A 24,193-nucleotide genomic window follows, 5' to 3' on the forward strand; every position below is an offset into this window, starting at 1 on the left:
CAAACCATCATGAGCACCCTTGGCAAGAATGCTTTATTTCAACTTAGGAGTGGCTCTCAGAAATGTAATAAAAACTAGAAAGTACCTAAAAACACTACAAGGGACAGGAAGTTTTACTAAACATGGCTGCAGAAGGCTGATCAAGAAAGTGGACACCCAGTAGCCGTGGAATCTTCCTGGTAGTGAGAGTGCAGGACTAGACCTAGAGGGGGTGAAAACCTTCACACTAGCCTTAGACACAGTCTAAGGGATCAATAACATCTCAGGAAACTAAATGTTAACATCCCATGTAAAATCAAGATTGACCCAAAAATTATGATTTAAAAATCTTTTAAAGACAGGATCTAACTGTATAACTTGGCCTGATCTCAAAATAGAGAATCTCTGTGGAAATCTGACAAGCAAGATACGATTGGAAGTCTGAAAACCAGCCAGATCCACCAATGTAATAGAGTCCTGAGGTATCTGGGCTTATTTAGATAGTTGTGTAGATTCACATAGAGCCATGCCAATTAGAGTGTTCAAATTCACTGCTATCCAAATATGGGGTCTGCAATTCACTGACAAGAAGAAAAACTGGGCAGATGGAAAGACAGAGCAATAAGGGGCAGAGGACACTGGGAATGTCTCTCTGACAAGAGCAACTGCAGGGAATGGCCTACAGATCAAGACCCATCTGGGAGAAGCAGCCATTACAAATAACAAATAAAATCCTAACAAAAGGCCCATGTCTCAGGCATGAACTCCTACCCTTTTAACAGATGAAGAAGAGAAAATGTAAAGTCTGAAAATTTTCAGATAAGACAAATTATCTGAATAGTCAGGTACCCAAATAGCCAAGTCCTCATAAGAACTTGTGAGTATGTGACATCTGGAATTCTGGGCAGTCTTCCCAGGGTATATAAATGCTAAGGCCCTGAGAGTTGGGAAACTGTTGGTGGGTTTCTATACCCTCTGAAGAGTTTCCAGAATTCCAAATGTTACACATTCACAGAAACTATCTGTACCTGCCAAAATCACACCCCTGCTAGAGCCCCGGGCAAATCACAGTCAGCTGCTGTGGCCAATCTGAAGCAGCCCCATATCCCACACCTGGGATTCAAATGAAAACACATTCATAAAATATTTCTGTGTTTTTAAAGAAGCCAAAATTCTCACGTCAGCCTAGAATCAGTGACAATGAGTGGTAGTTTGACCTGGTCAGAAGTATTTTATGCAGTTACTGATAGGAAACAATCTATTGGTAAAACAAGAACTAGAGATGGTGACCCTAACCTAGTGCACACTGTGCTCTGTGGATGCCTCTTGAGTAAAGGGACCCTGCAGTAGAATCTTAGCTGATAGGCTTTCTTCAACCTTTCACAAACACATGGAATACCTTGAGTTCAAGAAGAGGGTAGTGTGGCACAAAGGGTAGGGGACTGCAGACACCGAATGGCAAGTCAGGGACCCTGAATGCTCATCTCCAAGGTCAAGAGTAAGACTAATAGCAACAAGAAGATGAAAACGATCCTCTGCTAACAAATCGAGGAAATAATTCATAGGGTGTATTCATTGCACCTTCCTGCATAGGCAGTGTCTCCTGATAACTCCTTAATTCCCACTAGGGTGCTCCTCCCAGAAAATGTACTATGCATTCACCAATCACTTAAATCATGCATATTAATTTGCACTCAGGCTTGTGTGAGAAGTCTTTAAAAGCAATTGCTCAAGTGGAGGAGGATAATACCACACAGGTGTCTCAAGGGTTCAGTGTGCTTCTGATTTGAGCTGTCTTTATTAATATGCACAAATGATCAAAGCCATATTTATAGTTATGTATTAGAATGCCATATATCTAACAGTTGAGAAATCAAAATGAAAGCATAGGAAACTATTTGGCATTTCAATGATTCCTTATAACACCATCTAAAACATGTTTTTAAGAGATGCTGTCTCAAAAATCACTCATCAGTCAATAAAAGCAAAACAACAGCAAAAAGCGAACATCAGAGTTCCTCTCAGACCAATCAATCTACACGTTAAAAAATGAGCTCATCGTATCACTTCCCTAATCATGACACAACATAGTTATTCAACCTGTTGTTGATTCGATAACTCATCCTTGCTGTAATCACGGCTTCTCCTGTGTTCCTTTGCAATGAGGCTTTGAAAGGCTCCACTACTGTGACTCGAGCCTCCTGAAGCCTCCTTATACAAGTCTGAAAGTCTATAATAAATTCAACCAATGTAACAGTGTTCCCTTGTTTGTCCTTATTCTCCCCTTCCAGAATAAAAAGTCTCCAACATGAGCTATGTGACATGTCTCGTTCATATGGTTCAGTGCCCTGCACAACAATGTTTGATGGCCTTTGCTGTGCACATAAAATACAGCATTGCAGATTCTTCTAAATACAAAGATGATGGTGCAGCTCTCTGTCATCAGGATAATCACTTTGACTTATATTCCTAATAATGATGATTCTAGGTTAAGTCTCCTAAAGACATTAATCCACAACTCATCCTTTGGAACCCTTTTCTCAAATTCTGTTGCCATCTCCTAGTCCTAGGGTATACAAGATGGCCAGCGAGCTATGAAATGAGGGTAAATACAAATGCATGAGAACCAAATGCATGTCCTTTAGCACCAATAAAATGGTATTGTCTCCAATTCTTGAGCTCCCCCTGCAACACATGATGAAAATATCAGCTACCTTTTATTACAATTTGGTTATTATTGTTGGTGGTGGTGGTGGTAGTGCTGTGTGTGTATGTGCCTTGATGCATGGGTGAAGGTCAGAGGACAATTTGTGAAGCTGGTCCTCTCCTTCCGCATGTGGATCCTGGCGATACAGTTCAGGCCCTCAGTCAGGTGTCCTTGACCAATGAGGCATCTCAGGGGCTCCCTGTCTGCCTGTGAACAGGGCAGACTAGACCCCTACGCTATGGCCATTGCTATCTGCTGTTCTCACCCTGAAGGCTGAGCTGCTATCACACATCTAGAGCCACATAAGCCTCATTTTCAGATTGAATCATACTTTGGTATGAAAAACAATCTTCAGAATAGTGAGAGGTCAAGATGATTTTTTTGCTTATATGGTTATTTAAAAAAATTATGATTTTGTTTCCATGTATTTTAAAATTAAGATTTTTCCAGTGTAATTTTAATTATGAAGGCTATAGTTGTTGCATATTGGAATTATTTAGAATTTCATTTAAAACATATACTATTTTAAATTTATTTAATGAACTCTATACACTACAGCAACCTGAAAACTGTTTTAAACTACTGAAAATAAGAGAACAAATTCATCCTTAACAAGAAAAAACTCCATTGTCTCTTTTTCTCCTTGAACTCACATTTCCATTCCACTTCACCCACAGAATTTTTTTTCTAAATACAATATGAGTTAATGCTTGAAAGGCTTTTATGAATCTCCATATTATGCTTTTTATAACAAAGTATGCATAAAATGATACTTTTAAGAATGTCCTGGGACTATAGTGCTTAAAAGTGTTTGATTTTCTTTCAGTTTGAGCTATCATTATTAATGCACATGATTGATCCAAAGAACAATAACAATTATTTATAGGAATGTTAATATTGTTAACATGAAAAAAGCAATTTTATTGGAAATGTTTTCTAATGAGATGAACAGGGTTTGTTGATCCCTTCAATTAGTTCATTTATCTATGGATGAGTCTTACCACTGTTTGTGATAAAGCCTGGCGTGGCACCAGCTTTAGATCATTGTTATTTTATGGATGTAAGCAGTGAGAAACCTTGTCTGTATGTGTTTACATGAAATGATGGTAACTTATCAAAAGATATTTTCATTTATCATCTTATAGCTGGATTAGGTCTCCTTCAAGTTTGCTGACAGTCAAGAAGTAAAAATTAACCAAATTGCACAAAGATGCATTTCTTGGTTCTTATCATTTCTTGTGCCCACAGACTGGCATTTCCACAGTCCTCTGTGGTGGTATGGTGGTTTCCCATCCTACGGAACTCTCAGAGCAGAGCAGCATGGTACCAGCTCTGCTCTTCTCTGTCAAGCAGAAGAGTGCAGTGAAAGGTGAGGGGGGAAAATCCGCTATGACTAAGTTAACCTGGATCACATCAGCTTCAAGAAAAGGTACATACAGGAGTTAGAAGACAGGAAATGAACTCCCCAAACCAGGCTGCCTTTGTAGTTCTTACACAGCCTCTTGGGACAGCTCGCTGGTAGCCATGTGTGTTGCTGCCACTCTGTCAATTGGCCAGCTCTGTACAACTTTGATTTACATGGCAGTCCCTACAACATGTGAATACTGGAGCACATATGACAGGAGAAGTGATACAATGGTTTGAAGACAAATTGAAGAACAAGATTGAATCCCGTTCAGTTCACTTGAATGAAAATTCACAATAAGTCACTGTGTCCTGATGATGTAGAAAATATACTCTATAAACGATTGTAAGGTCACTTCTCATAATATTATAGGAAAACTTAGAAATCATCAAGAGCTTTAATAATAGAAAAACTGCTAGATCAATTAGGCCTACAGCCATGAGATTAAAACTAAAGCACTTTAAAGAACATATTGGAATTTAGAAAACATGTTTCATATAGTATTAAATTTTAAAAAATAAGCAGAAAATGAATTGGAAGAAAAATCCACATTCATTTGTATGTTTTATATGTATGTGAAGAGGACTTGAGAAAAATCTACTATAATGGCTTTAGTCATTATCCACAGGTGTGTGATTGTGAAAATAGTCCTTTTTATTCTTTTGTTCTTTCCCATTTTCTACACAGGACATACATTTATCTCAAAATAAGGAGAAAGAAGGAAAAATGTGCATTGGCAGGTGAGGAAGGTATAGAAATAGGCTTGTGTCTCAGAGCTGCTGCAAGTGACTTCAGATTGCCTTCAGCAAGAAGGTGTCCTGCCAAGGCTGGGGGAGAAAATGAAACCCACTGCAGCTGCTTGGGCTGACTGTGCTTCCCAGAGGACATACTGTGCGTCACTGGAAGGGTTTGCTCCATTTCATTCTCTCATGTTAGCTTTGGTTATTTCTCTTCTTGCCTAGTTACATCCTTCTGCTCACTGACTCTTAGTATCACTGACTTCACACACAAATGGAAATAGACCAAACCCGCATCTTGCTCCCCTCATGAAATATCCCACTTCACCCACACCAAACAAACCAACAACACAAGATAAAAACTATGCAGCACTTGAGAGGCTATAAAGCAACAAGGTGATCCAGCCTTTAGGAAACCATAGAAGGTGATTTTTGTTCCTGCTGCACTTCCCATCTCTTACCTCAACAAGTGGGGAGGGATCTTCACAACAGTGTCCAGGCCACCTAGGGTTTCTGTAAAAGAAGATTGTGGAATTACAAGTAAATATTCAAAGACTATGATATCTAAAAACTAAAATCTCTATACTCTCTGAACTCATCAGTGGCTTTTGTTCCCTCTTTTACAATAAAAACTACTCACTTCTCAGTCATCTTTATTTTAAAATTCTTCCCCCACAGTGAACCTCACTTCATTATTGGGAAAAAAGCTTATTAAAAACAAGACCACATTTTCCTGTTAGTGGCAAGGAATGAACAACTAAATCCTTAACCTAAGCCGTAATGCCAAGTCACTGCACTGAACATTGACCAAGATGCTACATCTGTCCATCAAAGAATCTGTCCATCAAAGAATCTGTCCATCAAAGAATCTGTCCATCAAAGAAGCAAGAGCTGTTTGGTTGAAGCATTTTAATCTCTCAATAAATAAACTCATACATGTGAAGACTTTCAAGTTCACAAGGCACCTTATAGGACATGTCACCACATAATTTATTCAACAGTTTTTCTATTATTAAAGCACATTTGCCCTTTCCGGGTTTCCTTAAACATTATGAGAAATACTGAAGTTACATTTGTTTTTGCAGTGTGTTTGCTACATTATCAGGACACAGTGATTTATTGGGAATTTCCATTCAAGAATATTGAACAAGAATTGGGTTTCTATCTTCAAAACAAATCTATTTCTTCCTTCTGTCCTACTTATGTGTTGTAGGGACTTCCATGTTAACCTCACATGCTTGTGACATGGTAGATTGTACCATCTACTTAATCACACTACAAGTAGGCTCTTCCTCAAATGTCATACTCAACCCAGATACTCAATACTTTGCCACGGTTTGCAGATAAATCACATCACAACTGACTCTAATTGTACACACAATAAAAAGCTAATTATTATATCTCCTCTAAAATTGTTGTACTTTAATAATTCCAACTTGTCTCCAGGTGATTAGCTTCACCATTCAGAGTCAACAAGCTTTGTCCATTTGAATGACTTCCCTTGGGAGGGGACAGACAAGCCCCCTCAACCCACTAAGAAATCAGCGAGAACAAGAAACCAAATAGGTCCCTTAGACTCAGTCCTAATAGGACCCAGCAGGACAGAATCAGGTCTGCTGTAGCCAATGGAGCACAAATCCTGGATTTGAGATAGCTGACTCATCAGCAAAACAGAAAGTTGATCTGAGCTGGGCCAGTGGTGCCTCAGAGATATGGCTCAGCAGGGAAAGAGGGGGACTGAGGTCAGAGCGAAGGACAAGACAGGATGGCAAGAAAAGGAAGCCATGACATGCAGGTTCTGGGGGTAGCTCAAAGGCTCACACAGGTTAGCACAGCCCAGCAATTAGTGTGACAGGGAGCAGTGGTGAGGGCAAGTCAATGTTGCTAGTCAAGGAGAAATGACACCAGGCAAGCACGCATTGTGTTCTCTCCAGGGACAGAAGTGCATCTTCAGCTCAGGGTTGAACACTGCCTGCACTACAAATGCCGAGTGAGCCAGAAGAAAGAGGAAAGAAATCAGGGCATTCATTCTATGGGAGAGTGCTTGCCCAGCATGAAAGACTCTGGATTCAATCTTCAGCACCATCTTTAGCAGCCAGCCACACAGTTGCTATGAGCAGAGACCCCTATTCCAGGTAAGTGGGACAAGGGTGGAATTCAAGTCAATTGCTGAAAGAACAAAGAAGCCAGGCCCTCCCTGAAATATGCGCAACAGTGTCTTCCAAGTGCTGTTTTGGGAAATAGGGCAGAGTAGCACTGCAGGAAGAAACACCACAGAGACACCAACAAGAGAGCAGAGAGAATCGCCTTTTCTCTCTGGCTCCATACTATTTTGTAGGATGGAACAAGTCTCCCAGGTCCAAGCTTTTGTCCCCTCATCTCCATTTCTCTTCCTCCCTCCCTCCCTCCCTCCCTTTGTTCCTTTCCTTCTTTCTTTTCCTTTTGGTACTAAGATTGAGCCAGGGCAATTGCTCAACGGCTGACCCACACCCAGTTTCCTCACCTGTAAAGGGAGGTGACTGACGTCTGCCCCATAAGATTCTTAGGAAGAGCTAAGGAAATCAGTCATCAGAAGCCTGATCTTGGCCTCAGATGTCAGGGACAGCTCCTGTCTCCTTGACAGACTCACTGCATTTCAGGCCATGTAATGGTTGAAGACCCAGTAGTGAGAATAGTTTGTCGGAGAATTCTGAGAGCATACACTCTAGTTTCAAACTGTGGCAAACGCCAGGAAGGAAAATTTAAGGCATTATTCAAAGTGTGCGTCAGATGGTTCTCCTACAGATGGGTACCAGGACTCCCTCTAGGAAGTACTAAAACTGAACATGACTGCAAATTAGGTAAGAAGGTTTTCCAAGAAGAGCGCATAATGAATTCAAAAGACATAAAACTTAGTTCAACATGGTAGTGCACACCTGTAGTTCCAGATACTGGGGACACAGAGGCAGCAGGATCCCCTCGGCCCAAGAGTTAGAGACCAGCCTAAACAACACAGTGAAATCCTAACTCAAAACCAAACAAACATTCCAGCAAATAGACTCAATGAAGGCGTTAAGAGTTTTAAATTAAGGTCAATGAGAGCTCAGCAGCAGATAAAAGTATTTGCTGCTAACCTGATGACTTGTATTTGATCCCCAGGACCCTCACAAAACAAACAAAAATACAATAAAATGTTTCAAAAACAAAAACACTCATTGGATCCCAATCATCCATCGTCGATGCTCCCTAAGGTCACTGGCCTAGCTCTTGCCTTCTCAGACCTGGTGACTACAGCATCCTTCGCTTTGCCCTGCCTCTGGCTCAGCCCCTGTCATTCATTCTCTTCTCAACACCATAGGTAATTAGGCCCAGCTAACACGGCACTTCCCTAGGTCACTAGACACTTGCCTTCCTTACAACTTCCCTTTCAAGACAGCTTCCCCTAAAAGGTCTACTGAGATGGCAACTCCATTTTCCTTCCAAGGCCCTCCTGTCTCAAGTACTACTTTATATTTTCCTCTAGGATTTGTTACTATCTGATAAGTACATATTTTTACTTATCTTGATCATTTGACATCATCCTTGCAATAGTCCATGAACGGCAAATTGGATCTTTTGTCTTTTTTATTCCCTATGGTAACTGCACTGAGAACAGCTCCTGGTATGCTGTAGCTGTTCACTATGACTTTGCTGAGGTAATGAAGTAACAGGGAGGATAGCATATGTCAGTCTCTGAAAGAAGGTCCACATGGCTGAAGTTCAGAACATCAGAGAAAAGGTGGTACAGGATGCAGCTCCCAGACAGGTAGAGGCAGGCCACATGACACTTAGCAGAACACACAGAGGGCTCCATTTCACACTAATGGGTGCTAGTCAGCCCTTTCACCTAGCATGGAATGAACAGATTAAGTTCCCCAGTTGGTACTGCTTGAATGGTAGCTTGAAAAAAAATCTAGAAGCAACAAGGAAGGAGAATACAGCAAGCTGCTGCAAGCCAGGGGTGGCTGGAAAGAAACAATGACCATTGGATGTGCAACGGAAGTAAAGAGACATGGAGATGCTGGAGATACAGCTCAGAGGTAAACAGAGGCAGAACTGAGAGCAGGTTAGACAACAGAAGTAAAGAGACATGGACATGCTGGAGATAGAGCTAAGAGGTAAACAGAGGCAGAACTTAGAGCAGGCTAGACAACAAACTACAGAAGCATCCAGGGTTACTTTGGGTCTTGTTACCTTTAAGCACTTTTGTGCCACTCAAGAAGATGTTGATATAATTCATTGAGCTTGGGATGTGAGGGACTAGGGATGTGGGAATGGAAGAGTCCTGTTGACATGATGTAGCTCAAGAACCACAGTGTCACCAGAAATAGCAGTGGCAGCAAGGCAAAGCCAGCACCCAGCGGTGTCCATATCTCTGGTAGAAGTTGAGGTTGATGGGAGTGGGGCAGAATAGTAGGAAGCAAAGGGAAGGGCACAATCCCTGTAGGCCCTCTAAGAAGTCTGACAGTGGAGAACTGCCTAGGGGGAAACCAGGATCGGAGCCGGAAGGGAAGGGGCTGAAAAGATGGCGGCAAGAAAAATGGGTCTTCGCCTTGTGAGAGTTTCCACCTCTAATTTCATTTCCTTTTCCCTTTATACCTCGAATGTATCCCCCATCAGCCTGCAGGTATAAGTAAAACAGTAAAAGTCATTGTAAGATGAGGGTGTGCTGCTGCCCCACGTGAGTCCCAGCCTCTCTTTCTTATTTTCAGTGCCGGCCCCATCCTTGGGAGTTATGAGTTCTGAAGGGAAACCCTGTTCTTGAAGGCTCTCCTTGGCTCATCCCAAGCAATGGATGCTTTTCTACACAGAGCACATCAGTGGCTAACAAGATCCTCAGTAGCATAGAATAAGATAAAATGCATACTTAGTCCTTGCTACTTATTCTGCAACTATCAAAACCACTCACCCTTAAAGGTATTATAACAAACCAGACTAAAATGTTAAAAAAAAAATGTAAAAGTGTACTAAAGGAAGTAGTAAGATGACTTAGTAGGTAAATGCACCAAGCCTGACAATGTGAAGCCAACTCCCAGAATCCACAGAGTAGGTCTGACTTCTACATATATTTATATGGGGTGGCTTTTGTACCCACCCCCATATAAATAAGGTAAATATTTAAAAGTTAAATGCATTTAAAAAAAAGTCTTACATTTTAAAATATATGTGAAGTACAATTCCTTGATCCCTTTGCAAAAGGGATAACTTTTAAATGTAACATAGTGTTACCACTGGGTGGTAAGATAATATTCACTTTCTACCTATACTATTCTAATGTTTTCCAATATTCTAAAAACTAACATGTAACCCTTACAAATTAGGGATGAGAAATATCTGAAGCCACAGAGGTTAGCAAGAGTATATTTATAAATTAAAAGTATGTCCTCAACTATAGATTCGGAAACTACCAAGTCTGTCAACCCACAATGCTTGAGCTCACAAGGGGCCACTCCTCTGCTCACTTTTATTTAACTGGCCAGTATCCATTCTGCTTTCTTAGCCACACTATACGTTTGCTCTGAGGAAACCATCTTTCCTTAACCCTGATATTCAACTGTCTCATAGTATAAGTCTAATCCAGTTATGACTCAAGTCACAGAGAGAATCCAAGGACCCAAGGACCACTTGGGTGTGACTGGCAGAGCCATATGGTCTAAATGTGGTGATAACCAGTCTTTCCAAAGTTGGTATAAGGAAGGGATGGATCCTTTCTCTGAAATGGTGCAAATGGTCTATGTCTCTTCCCACCTTAGCTCCATGGTTCTCAACCTTCCTAATGCTGCGACCCTTTAATATAGTTTCTCATGGTGTGGTGACTCTCAACCATAAAATTATTTTTGTAGCTACTTCATAAATATAATTTTGCTATTGTTATGACTTGTATAGTAAATAGCTATGGGTTTGATGGTCCTTTGGTAGTCTCAACCCACAGGTTTAGAGCTATGCCTTAGAAGATCTAGGTATTGGCATTGATGAATGTGGAGGCGATGTCAGAAACAGTGGAAACTTCTAACTAGTATTTCCAGGTTCTTGTCACCATCAGAGAAAGAACTGAAAGGTGACACAAACAAACAAATTTGGAAGAAGTTTTATACAGAGACTGAAGGATTCTGAGTTACAGTCCTTCAATTTTAGGTAGCTGAACTTATAGGTGAGCTTTAATGAGCGGAGGATTAGCCATACATGAGAAGAGGGTCTGACTTTCCTGCAGAATAGGCTATACTACCACTGTCTGTCCTGATCTGGAATTTTGAGATTGAAACAGACAATTCTGCCAGACAAATGATATAGATGCGCCATACGGTGAAGCAAAGGGCAGTTAATAAAGGAGTGGATTAGCCATGATGGTCCCAGATGTCTTTGTTTGTTTGTTTGTTTTTAATGTCGGAGCAGCCACATAATGTTCTATCTTGCTGTAACATAGCTCTATGATTGCATCAGCTTCTAGAAAGTTCATCACACACCCTTTCCCCTCAAAACACCCTATCAGCTTACCTTATTAGTATAGAGATGACCTCTGTCTCTCTCTTTTTTAATATATTTTTATTACGTATTTTCCTCAATTACATTTCCAATGCTATCCCAAAAGTCTCCCATACCCTCCCCCCCACTCTCCTACCCACCCATTCCCACTTTTTGGCCCTGGCATTCCCCTGTACTGGGGCATATAAAGTTTGCGTGTCCAATGGGCCTCTCTTTCCAGTGATGGCCAACTAGGCCATTTTTTGATACATATGCAGCTAGAGTCAAGAGCTCCAGGGTACTGGTTAGTTCATAATGTTGTTGCACCTACAGGGTTGCAGATCTCTTTAGCTCCTTGGTTGCTTTCTCTAGCTCCTCCATTGGGGGCCCTCTCTCTCTTGAAATGACTGCTGTTCCATTCTAAAGAAAGCCGACTGCGTGTCTTAGTATAATCTCTGTTGCTATGATAAACATCACGACCAAAAGCAGCTTGGAGAGGAAGGGGTTTCTTTCAGGTTACAGGTTAGTCTATCATTGAAAGAAGTAAGAGCAGATGCTTGAAGAAAATACCACAAGGGAAAGCTGCTTTTCAGGTTGTTGCAGGCTCACATTCAGCTACCTCTCTCACACAGCTCATGTCCCACCTGCCTAGGCATCTCACAGTGGTCTGGACCCTCCTCTATCAATTAGCGATTAGGAAAATGCCCCGTGAACATAGTCACAGAGCAATCTGATCTAGCAATTCTTCAGTTGAAGCCCCTTCTTTTTCTCAGGTGACTCTAGGGTTATCTCCTATTCACAGCTGAAACCAATCCCAACACCAGGCTCCCCCCATGAAACTCTGAATAAGGGTTACTCCCCTCTCCTAACACAGTCTAAGTAGGAGATAAGATGGTCTAAGTTTATGGACACCCAAAATCCGTGTAGAGCATGACAGACAATTCACAAAGACCAAGTCAAGGTCCTTAAGACTGTATAATTTCATATCAGCCCAAACCCCATTATTCTTCCAATGAACCTTCCATGGATGGAGCAAGTAAACTGTGTGGTGGGGGGAGGGGGGTCAGCTTTAACTTGCCTTGTCTTTGTACTCAAGATGTTTCTCAATGATCCTTCCGTCATAGGTATGCGTGTGCCAACTCCAAAGTACTAAGTGCTCTAAGAGAGTCTGGAGGGCAGGGCTCTAAGCCAGCGGGGTAAAGAATTCCACTGAGGCAGGCACTGAAAGCTTCCTGTAAGGCTTTGAAGGAGCGGCAAAGAAATCCCAGACGGAAGAGGATCAGGAGCAAAGAAAGTAACTGCTGTGCACGGTGCCATCGACAACGTGGTGGCACAGCTAACTGCCACCAGGCCCTGGAGCTCTCCATGGGGCAAGCAGAAACGGTGCTGCTCTAGCTTCTTAAGTACATTCTTAGAAATGTACGTGTTCCTCTATTTAAAATACGAGGGCTGATGGGCGGCAAGTGTTTTCTAGTAAAAGCCTTGCCTTGGCTGTGGGAACTGGAGGGGAGTGAAAAACAGCAAACCCCTCTAGCCTCCGCCTTTGTTTATACTGCATACCCCCACTCCCCTTCAACAAACAGATTTTCACTACAGGAGTGTCTGAAATGTATGATCGGAAAAAAAAAAAGAAGAAAAATTAGAGAATGGAAAGATTACCCATTCTTTCGTGAAATCTACTCAGTCTCCCTTCTCCTCCCCTCATAGTCAGACCCTATCTCACTGAAGCTCTCATGCCCGGTTTTCCAACTGTGGTTGTTCCCATGTACCCCATGTACCCAGGAAGGTTCCGTGCTATTATTTAGCTGTCATAGCTTTATCTCTTCTCTTGCTAATTACAGAGTGATCAAGGAGCGGCAAAAGGGACCTCATCTATTCTTACGGTCAAGGTGAATTCTGAACTTGACCCAGAAAATCTACTTGTCCTCGGCTCCGGGCTTCTTCCCCAGTAGCTTCAAGGGCCTAAGTTCAACAGCCGTGGTTTAAACACAAGATGTTGAATATCGAATGCCCAACTTATTAAAAACACTGGGTTACTCTACACCTCTGCGTTTATCTCAATCCGTTTCGTTTACAGCAAACTAATAAGGAATACTAGGAATGGTGTATTTCATGCCCAGTCAGGTCCTGCTTTATTATGTTAGCCAGCCATCTGTGACCCTTCATTAGAGAGGCATTTGGGAATCCAGCTTCGAATCACTGCTGAACAGTAAACGGTAATGGCCACACTGAAATCTTACTGCGGCTTTAAGAGCCTTGCTGCTTCTCAGACAGCTAGTCCATTTGCATTTAACATTACACTAAAATGGCCAAACACTAGTTCTACCTACAAGATAAACTCCCTGGGCAATAATTGAGACAATTTAGGGCTATGCAGAGATTAAACAAAGGATGGTGCTGCTACAATTGTCTACACACAGAGACACAGACACACATGTGTGCACAAACATGTGAATTAGGACCTTCTGTCAGAACAGCATGACCTAAAACACTATGAGAATTCTGTCTTTAGTTGGACCTACGGCTAACGGCATTTCTGTGCCTTATTTTCCAGGTTGCACACAGCACAGAATCATGACAATCACCGATTGGTTTTTATTTCAAGGGAAGGGGTTCCTGGGTTTTTGTTGTTGTTGTTGTTTTTAATTAGCTGGTTACAGAGGCATATCACGCAGGCTCTGGTAAAGCAAGGGGCTTAGTGGGCTGTCTATATAGTACAGTTCACTCCACCCCCCCCACCCCCCCCACCCCCCATTCTCAGCGCCTTGGTCTTGCCTAATTGACATGTCATTCCGTTTGTTTTCCGATTTTGAGAACTGCAGCCTACAGGATGGGAAATGCTCATTTGCTACCAGGAACTTATCTCAATTTTAGCACAGCTCACACAACTAAAAGCCCACCTGTCTGAGGGCAAGTCAATAACCGAACTGCAAGAGAAACACAATTCCTTCAGTCTGTTATGTTCCATGCACAATAGCCATAAAAGCGAATATTTAGCAAGGTGGCTTCTATCAGCAAAATCAAATTAAACAAGCCTTCCTTCCTGGTTCCACTCACCAGTGTTTGAGAAGAGGGCTGTTGCTTTAATTAACTTCCTTTTTTCTTCCATACCCCTGGAAACCAGGGCCCTGATTTCATACAAGCTGGAGGTCCTAACTTGGCTATTGGGGGGGGGGGGGGGAGAGGAACCCTTGTCTATGGGCTCTAGGGACCAGGAATGAGGTTACCTCACAGCAAAGGCAACGGTTCCCATAGAGGTTTGGGAAGCGGTAAGGGAACCAGATGGAGACAGCTGGATGCCCACGCTGAGCCAAGATTTTCATACCCCGCATTAAGTATCCGAGGCAACATTCATAACCCATAGTCGGTGGCAGTCCCTCCTGCCCAGGGGCCCGAGGAGCCTGTGATCCGGGAGCAGGTGTCCCTGCGCAGCCCCTCGGCTCCCGCGCATCGCCCTCACTTACCCAGGGCCCAGGTGCAGCTCTCTTTGATGGCTTTGTATTTGCTCCCGGACGCATCTCTCTGCAGCTTCCTCAGGATCTCTTCCATCTTGGCCTTCCTAGAGCCAGGCCACCGACCCCGAGATCGCGCAGGGGACGCGCCTAGGAGGCCTCGGCACTCGTCCCCATGGCTCTCGGCGGCCGCTGATGAATCACACCCGCTCCGCGCCACAGGCCACGTCAGCCCCGCCGCCACGCCTGTTGCCACGCCCGCCGGGTCAGGTGCGCTCACCAGCAGGGGAACCCGGGAGGCCCCGGCCGTCTACCTAACGTCCAAGAGGACCTGGGGTACCAAGCTTCATCCAAAGGTGGGGATCTGTGGCTGGCTGCCGGCCAGTCTCTGCCCTAGGGAAATCACCGAGATCCACGGGCGGAAGGCAGGGAGGGGCCTGGTCGCTTGTGCCAATCACCTGCTGGGCCGGCGCATCAGGCATCTCTGAGACCTGCTACACTAGGGGGTAGATAGTAATAAATAGTAAATAGTAAACAGCTGGTCCCCTCCCTGTGTAAGGTTGGAGCCATCCAGCGAGAACTACGTCATATGCCTGCCTGCTGGGAGCTTACAATGTATTACACGCATACATTAGACTCTAATACAGTTCTCTCTAATAATTAGAGAATTCGATGTGAAAATTAAACCAGAAAAGATTTAGAAGATTAAAATGAATACGCTTCCCTTAGTACATTGAGATTTCTACCAAACCAGCTAAGGCAGAAATTGAAAAAAGAAAAAAAAATCAATAGATTTAACTGACAACTTAAAATCTATAAATAGACCAGTAGTCAACCTGTGGGACTGCCCTGTATGTTAGAAATTAATGGCCCAGTATATACACAAGGAAATTAGACCTCAGCTACTTCCCAGCCAACAAGAATGTATTCCACACAGCCCAAATCCAAAGATGTTTTTTAAAACCTTCAGTACCAGCAGGTGAAGATAGGAAAGTTAGAAGTTCAAGGTCATCCTTGCCTATACAGTCAGTGTGAGATGGGCTTGAGGGACACGAGACTGTCAAAGTAATAATAGTAATAATAATAATAATAATAAAAGAATCTCTTCCCTTCCTTCCTTTACCTCGTGTACTGGTTGTTTCCCTCTGAAGAGACACACTGGCACAGACAGTTGATGTTAGCTTTTGATAGGCAGGGAAGCCAGGGGGACTAAACTAGGAGGGGGGAGTGAGTAAGCCTCTGCTATTTGAGTGACTTCTGGTGCTTCCTTTGCCAGCTGTTACAGGCAAGAGTCCTGACTGGAAAGCAATGACCTTGTTCTGAGAGCTGTGACAGGTAGTGAGGGTGGACTTAGAAGCGAATTTTTGTTCTTTGTATTTTAATTTTTCCCCCCAAAACCAGCATCTCATTTAGTAGCTCTGGCTGTCTTGGAACTTGCTCTGTAGACCAGGCTGACTGGATTTACAGAGACCTCTGCTCTGCTTCCTGAGTGCAGGGTTTCAAGACGTGTGCCACCACACCCAGCACAAATTCAGTTTTTATTAGAAATATATTTCTACTGATAGGGATGCTGTCTGCAGAGAGAGTGATGTCTTGGGGGAGTTTAAGCAGGTTTCACATCAACCTTAGAATAAACTGGACTTTAGGTGGTCTGGAAGAGAGACATTTGGGGAGACACTGCCAAAGGGTTTGACGCCTGGATAGAGAAGACTGGATAGAGGCAGCATGAGGGGAGCATTCTGGTTTTCTTTAGGAAGTCAGAAGACGTTGGCCCCATTTGGTAAGGTAAAGATGATATGGAGGAAGGGCTTGGGAGTGTACAAGCTCAGATTTAACATGGTCTGATTGAAGAGATAATGATACATAGTGTTTTATCTATGGGCAGGAGCTCCCAGGAAATGTCTGGGATGGGAGGGATGATTTAGAGCCATTCAATATGGTGAGTGGTTGCTGTCAGAGGCCAGACAGGACCTAAGACAAGGGTCTGAGGAATTAGTACAAGGGAGAGACTGGGAGAAATCCCAGGGGTGAAAGGCAGCCAGGGAAGAAAGTGACACAAGGAAGTGTCCAGCGGGGACAGGGTGTTGACTGCTCTTAGTTCCTTCAGAGTGCCAGTTCCCAAGGGCCCTTCTGCCCACCATCCACACATCCAATGGAGCCATCTTTTGAGGGAAAGTTACTAGTGCGAAAAAGCAAACAACAAAACCTCATATTCAACCACTGCATTAACTATTTGGAATAATATATTCATCAGAATTATACCATGCATCAGAATGAATGACTGATAGTTTAAAGAGTTAGATGTAAGAATTAAACCATAAAAGGTTAAGAAGAAAAGTTAAATGGATATACTTCCTAATACATTGAAATTTTTGCAAAACCAGTTATGGCAGAAATGGGGAAAATTCAATAAATTTCATGATTTGACTATTTAAGACCTTTAAGTGGAAAGTCCCATTCACAGATTACAATGCAGATGTGAGAGTTTGAATGGAAATGTCCCCTACAGGCTCCTGTACTTGAATTGAATACTTGGTCCCCAGTTGGTAGGGTTGCCTGGGAAACTTATGGAACCTAGAAAGGGTGGAGCTTTGCTGGAGAAAGGATGGCATTAGGGGTGTGGGGCTTCGTGGTTTTATAGCCTGGCCCCACATACTCTTCTCTCTTTCTGTTTCCTGTGTGCCGATGGAAGGTGACTTGCCAGCTTTCAGCTCTTGCCTTCTTTGATGTAGCCATCTCTTCCCTGCCAAGATGGACTCTAGCCCTCTGGAAACGGAAGCCAAAGAAAACCCGTTCTTCCTGGAGTTACTTTTGGCCATGGTATTTTGTCATAGCAACAGAAAAGTCACTAATACAAGAGCAAGTTACACTCAGGTGGAAATCTATCTTTTAATTTTATGTAGTTTTATATTTTGAGCCTATTTTAAAGTTGTATTAGCTTTATAATTAAAAAGAGAATAAGTATGGTACAAACCAGGAAAATGATTCTAATAATGCCAGTGATTGGAACAGTGCTGTTAAAAAGACTCACCAAATTGTTCAAAGGTGGTAGTGTGGGTAAAAGGAAAACAAGAGGTTAATAATTCTACGAATAATAATTTACAGGATAAATACAGTTATTCATATATCTACAAAAAGTCCAGTACAACAGCACAAACTTTTAAGTGAGTGGCTAACTTTTATTAATCAAAAGTTTCATTTACAAATCCACATGGAAATGTGGTGATTTGAATGAGAAATGTCTCCTATAGTCTCCTAAATTTGAATAGTGCTATCTGGGAAGGTTTCGGCCATGTTTATTTCAAAATGCTATTGTGAGTGAAAGACTGGCAGAAGAGCCTGCCTCCCCGTGCACTGGGGATGCTGGTGAGCCTAACGTGGTCCTGCATTCCTGAAGGGAATCAGGTTGTGTACAACACATATGCTTCCAGACCAGCATTCCCTCTTCTGGCAAGTCATCCAAAGGGTGTGAAATGAAAATAAACACAAAGCTTTTCTGACAAAGATTTCCATGTGTCTTGGAATTATAAATTAATTTAAAACTATACACATGTCCAACAACAGAGAGATGGAGAGGCAATTCATATTGTATCTAAAACAGCATACTTCAAAGTTTTGGAGAATAATGTGAGAGGAATACTGGGTGAGATAAAAACAGGTTTCCAGTTTATAAGATAAATTAGATAACTGTGAAATACTATGCATTTCTGTATACTACTTGACCTAAATATTATATTTTATATACTTTGTTTACTTTATATAACGTATAAATGAGTATTTATACTTTAAATATTTGACAGAGACTGCATATAAATCTTAATATGGGCACAATGTATATATATATATGTAACAATAATAATCTTCAGTGTGGCTAACAGTGTGATTTGCTTTTCATCAAATGCATTAACTTTTATAAAGAACCAGGGTACTTTTTAAAATGGTTCAAAAATGCAATAATAATAAACAGTACCATCAATAGCCTCAGAGGACAGATATAGCATACATGAGGATTAAATAAATAAACAGAAACATGGAGTGGCGTGGGCAGAGTCTGTCCTGGTGACTTAGAAACAGGTGTCATCACGTGTGTAAATGATCCTCTCAACAGCGGTGACTGTGAAGGAAAATGAGTATTTCTATCTTTGATCCTCAGCTAACAGTATAAACTTACTCTGCATTGCTATCCAGTGTACACAGGCACACATGTAGAAAGAGGTCAAAGCATACAAACAAAAGGGGTTGCTTTTGGTTTTGTTTGAGCCAGGATATAGCACTGGCTTATCTTGAATTCAGGATATTCCTGACTGAGAATTTCAGAGTGCAGAAATTATAGGAATGCCTCACCAACAACATTAACTTTTAACCATTGAATTGCTATTAATATTATTTTATTCATTGTAGTTGGCACGTGGGCCTACTCCTGAGTCCCTCCAGGCCGGGAGCATACAGACACTGTTGCATGCGCAGCCGTGATAGTCCATCTTTGATCCCTTTTGTCTCATTTTCGAAGCTTCACTTCTTTACAACTGTGGTTTATACAAATATTGGAATCAAGAGCACTCACTGATGCTTAAACTGGTGTGTGCATGTTTAATAGTTTTTGGAAACTATTAAAATTTGAAATTGAGACTTGTAATTAATATCTTTGATTTTATTCATTCCAAATTTCTCCACTGGTATGTATTGTTCTCCTCATGTGATTATTTAAAAGGCATTTTCTAACAGTTGTGTATATTTAGCATCTTGAAATATGTGTTACTCTTCTGTGACTACAAATTCAGTTAATTAAAAAAAAATATGCCAACATTTTTAAAAGCTCAGAACCAGTTCTAAATGCCAAGCTTTTAGTGAAATGCCACTTACTAAATGTGAGCCAAAAATAGATTGCTTCTCGAAATCTAAAAGTGTGGGTCCTATTCCTAAATTCAGAGAACTTAATTCATACTTTTCTTGTAGCAATCAGTCTTTTCATTTTCTATAGTACGTTTATTTGTTGGTTACATGAAAATGCTTAGATGCTTTCATAGACACAAAACCATAGAAGTCTGCATTTATTTCTTAGGTAAATTACGTCTTTGGACGGTGATATGGTTGATGTAACAATTGACCATGCCAGGATCAGGCACCTTATATCTACCGCTCCACCATTCCATAAGAACTTGTTCTCATTGATAGGATCCAAGGGGGCCTAGGCACATTGTGTCCCAGGCTATCTATGAGGAGGATGGTGTCGAGGAACCAAGGCCTTAGAGGCATGAACTGTAGGAATCCCTTTCCCCACCAGAGCTTGGTAGAGGCAGTTATAGGGATGGACCTACTGACATGGTCAGTCTATTGGAATCTGTAGGGCCCAGCCATACTTATACTTCTTTTGCTCAGGTAGAGGAGGAGATGGCTGGTGACCAACAATCTTAGCCACAGCTCCAATTTCAGAACAAAATAAAAGTAGAGGTTTCCTTTAAGAAATTAAATACTACCACCACTCTTATTTCCAAAATCAAGATACTCAATACAGTCCTCGGGCTGTCAAAGCCTTTACAACATATGAAATATGAATTTCAAATAGAAATGTTGAGAGTAATCTGCCATAAACGTCTTTGCTATATTTTGTTGTCATATTTTCCTCTCAATCTCTAACAATTCTCTCGCAACTTTCCAGCTACGTTTATGTTTTTAAAGTAATTTATTTCTGTTATTTAAACTATTTGTATGTTCTATGAATTTTATTCAACACAACAAATATTTTCTAAATGTCATTTTCTGGGCCGGGGATGTAGCTCAGTTGGTAGAGTGCTAGACTAGCAGGAGCCAAGCTGATTTCAATCTCAAAGGCCACATAAGTTAGGCACAGTGGAACACACCTGTGATCCCAGCCCTGCTTCCTCAGGTGGAAAAAAATTCAAAATTCTTGGGTTTTCACCACTTTGCTCGCTCTCTTCTTATTTTCTTACCGGGCTTAGTTTTCTTTTCTGGAACAAGGGAAGGCTCATGTGTATTTTGCCACATATCTACTGCTGCATGACGCCTGGCACACAGTGATTATTCAATTAAAATACTTAAGAACAAGTGAGTTAACAATGGTATTACTCCAGATGTCTGCTACTCTCTACATTATTGTCTGGTGTTTAAGCCTTAATTTTCTATTTACTTATGGAAGTAGCTATTTAAAATGTTCTTGGGGTGGGGGTAAAAGAATCATATTTTGTGGCAAGTTCTTGGCTGTGGGAAAGGCTCCAAGAACCACACAGTTGAGCTGACCTCTCTCACCTCAGTGATTCTGCTCTGAGTCTGGGCATAGATGCCAGGAAGATCCAGAAAGGGTAGCCAGAAGCAGCCATACATATTTACTCATCTGAGTTACTCAGTACCCTGCCTGTTCAGCGATGCTGCTGCCACGGGTAATCCTAGACTCCATGCATGGCCCCTAGTATATGGAAATGTGTGAACGCTCATGGTGCTGACTCAGCCTGTGTGCCAGGAGGGGGGACTTGGGGGGGGGGAAGGGACCGGGACGGGGATGGGGGAGGTCAAAGCAGGCACTGATGATGGAGGCTGACCCTGGCCTGATCACAGGAGTAGAAACTTTGGTCCCTGGAACGAGCTGGCTGAACAAGTCTCCAACACTGGAGCCTGGACAGGTGTCTGGCTTTGCTACATTTACACCTTCCTGCCAGAGAACTGAGAACTGCCTGCCTGCTGAGCTGCTGAAGAGCCTACTTTGCAACTCACAGAACCCAGCCTAACACAAAGGGAGGGGTCCTTGGGTTTTCCCATATATATACAGTGTAGCCCATTACAATTTGAGCCATGATCAGAGAGCTTTGTCTTGGCTCGTTATTTCTCTGACGGCCCTTCCCATCCATCCCCAGCTTTCCTTTCAGGAGCCCAGTAACCGGTGGCTGCTGGCAGCTACAAATATCCTGATATCCTGGTGTCTTCTCTGGGGGACATTTTTATGAAGATTTCACACATGAGAATTCATACTGCAGAGTATTGTTAGCGAACCCTGAAGAGTCTTCTGAGGAAACTTAGAAAGTTTGATTTAGGAAGAATATGAGTGTGTGAGTGTGTGTGTGTGTGTGTGTGTGTGTGTGTGTGTGTGTGTACAATACACACATGATAAATGTGTGCCTCAGAAAATAAGAAGTGCAAAATGTCCAGGTAGGAGGGATCCGCACAAGACATGGCTAGAACCACATCTGCGAAGGTAACTGACCTCTGACACAAAATGCCCTTGAGCAACTGGGATGTTTTTTTGTTTTTGTTTTTGTTTTAGGTATTTTCTTCATTTACATTTCAAAAGCTATCCCAAAAGTCCCCCATGCCCTCCCCCCCACTCCACTACCCACCCATTCCCACTTTTTGGCCCTGGTGTTCCCCTGTACTGGGGCATATAAAGTTTGCAAGACCAATGGGCCTCTCTTTCCAGTGATGGCCGACTAGGCCATCTTTTGATACATATGCAGCTAGAGTCAAGAGCTCTGGGGTACTGGTTAGTTCATAATGTTGTTCCACCTATAGGGTTGCAGTTCCCTTTAGCTCCTTGGCTACTTTCTCTAGCTCCTCCATTGGGGGCCCTGTGATCCATCCAATACCTGACTGTGAGCATCCACTTATGTGTTTGCTAGGCCCCGGCCTAGTCTCACAAGAGACAGCTATATCTGGGTCCTATCAGCACAATCTTGCTAGTGTATGCAATAGTGTCAGCGTTTGGAAGCTGATTAAGGAATCAATCCCTGGATATGGCAGTCTCTAGATGGTCCATCCTTTTGTCTTAGCTCCAAAATTTGTCTCTGTAACTCCTTCCATGGGTGTTTTGTTCCCAATTCTAAGAAGGGGCAAAGTGTCCACACTTTGGTCTTCGTTCTTCTTGAGATTCATGTGTTTTGCAAATTGTAACTTATATCTTGGGTATTCTAAGTTTCTGGGCTAATATCCACTTATCAGTGAGTACATATCATTTGAGTTCTTTTGTGATTGGGTTACCTCACTCAGGATAATGCCCTCCAGGTCCAACCATTTGCCTAGGAATTTCATAAATTCATTCTTTTTAATAGCTGAGTAGTACTCCATTGTGTAAATTTACCACATTTTTTGTATCCATTCCTCTGTTGAGGGGCATCTGGGTTCTTTCCAGCTTCTGGCTATTATAAATAAGGCAGCTATGAACATAGTGGAGCATGTTTCTCTCTTACTAGTTGGAACATCTTCTGGATATATGCCCAGGAGAGGTATTGCGGGATCCTCCGGTAGTACCATGTCCAATTTTCTGAGAAACAGCCAGACTGATTTCCAGAGTGGTTGTACAAGCTTGCAATTCCACCAACAATGGAGGAGTGTTCCTCTTCCTCCACATCCTCTGCAGCATCTGCTGTCACCTGAATTTTTGATCTTAGCCATTGTGACTGGTGTGAGGTGGAATCTCAGGGTTGTTTTGATTTGCATTTCCCTGATGATTGAGGATGCTGAACATTTTTTCAGGTGTTTCTCAGCCATTCGGTATTTCTCAGGTGAGAATTCTTTGTTTGGCTCTGAGCCCCATTTTTTAATGGGGTTATTTGATTTTCTGGAGTCCACCTTCTTGAGTTCTTTATATATATATATTGGATATTAGTCCTCTATCTGATTTAGGATAGGTAAAGATCCTTTCCCAATCTGTTGGTGGCCTTTTTGTCTTATTGACAGTGTCTTTTGCCTTGCAGAAGCTTTGCAGTTTCATGAGGTTCCATTTGTCAATTCTCGATCTTAAAGCACAAGCCATTGCTATTCTGTTCAGGAATTTTTCCCCTGTGCCAATATCTTCGAAGCTTTTCCCCACTTTCTCCTCTATAAGTTTCAGTGTCTCTGGTTTTATGTGGAGCTCCTTGATCCACTTAGATTTGACCTTAGTACAAGAGGATAGGAATGGATCAATTCACATTCTTCTACATGATAACCACCAGTTGTGCCAGCACCATTTGTTGAAAATGCTGTCTTTTTTCCACTGGATGGTTTTAGCTCCCTGGTCGAAGATCAAGTGACCATAGGTGTGTGGGTTCATTTCTGGGTCTTCAATTCTATTCCATTGATCTACCTGCCTGTCGCTGTACCAGTATCATGCAGTTTTTATCACAATTGATCTGTAGTACAGCTTAATTTCAGGCATGGTGATTCCACCAGAGGTTCTTTTATTGTTGAGAATAGTTTTTGCTATCCTAGGTTTATTATTATTCCAGATGAATTTGCAAATTGCCCTTTCTATGTCAGTGAAGAATTGAGCTGGAAATTTGATGGGGATTGCATTGAATCTGTAGATTGCTTTCAGCAGGACAGCCATTTTGAATATATTAATCCTGCCAATCCATGAGCATGGGAGATCTTTCCATCTTCTGAGATCTTCTTTAATTTCTTTCTTCAGAGACCAAAGTTCTTATTAATATAGATCTTTCACTTC

General features: G+C 42.1%; 1 protein-coding gene and 1 long non-coding RNA gene across 2 annotated transcripts in view; one reads left to right on the forward strand and one right to left on the reverse strand.

Moving 5' to 3' along the window:
- The window catches only part of Arfgef3 (ARFGEF family member 3), a 155,748-nt gene extending 140,758 nt beyond the window's left edge, over positions 1–14,990 (reverse strand). The window contains exons 1-2 of the mRNA NM_001033258.4: positions 14,773–14,990; positions 5,290–5,341 (exon numbers count right to left, since the gene is read on the reverse strand). Coding sequence (NP_001028430.1) covers positions 5,290–5,341; positions 14,773–14,857 — 137 coding nt within the window. The 5' untranslated portion in view covers positions 14,858–14,990. The remainder of the gene's footprint in view (positions 1–5,289; positions 5,342–14,772) is intronic.
- Gm32926 (predicted gene, 32926) overlaps positions 14,703–24,193 on the forward strand; it is a 94,527-nt gene continuing 85,036 nt past the window's right edge. Inside the window, exon 1 of the long non-coding RNA NR_152783.1 lies at positions 14,703–15,116. This is a non-coding gene — a long non-coding RNA (predicted gene, 32926). The remainder of the gene's footprint in view (positions 15,117–24,193) is intronic.

This window comes from Mus musculus, chromosome 10, assembly GCF_000001635.26.
Source record: "Mus musculus strain C57BL/6J chromosome 10, GRCm38.p6 C57BL/6J".
NCBI lineage: Eukaryota > Metazoa > Chordata > Mammalia > Rodentia > Muridae > Mus > Mus musculus.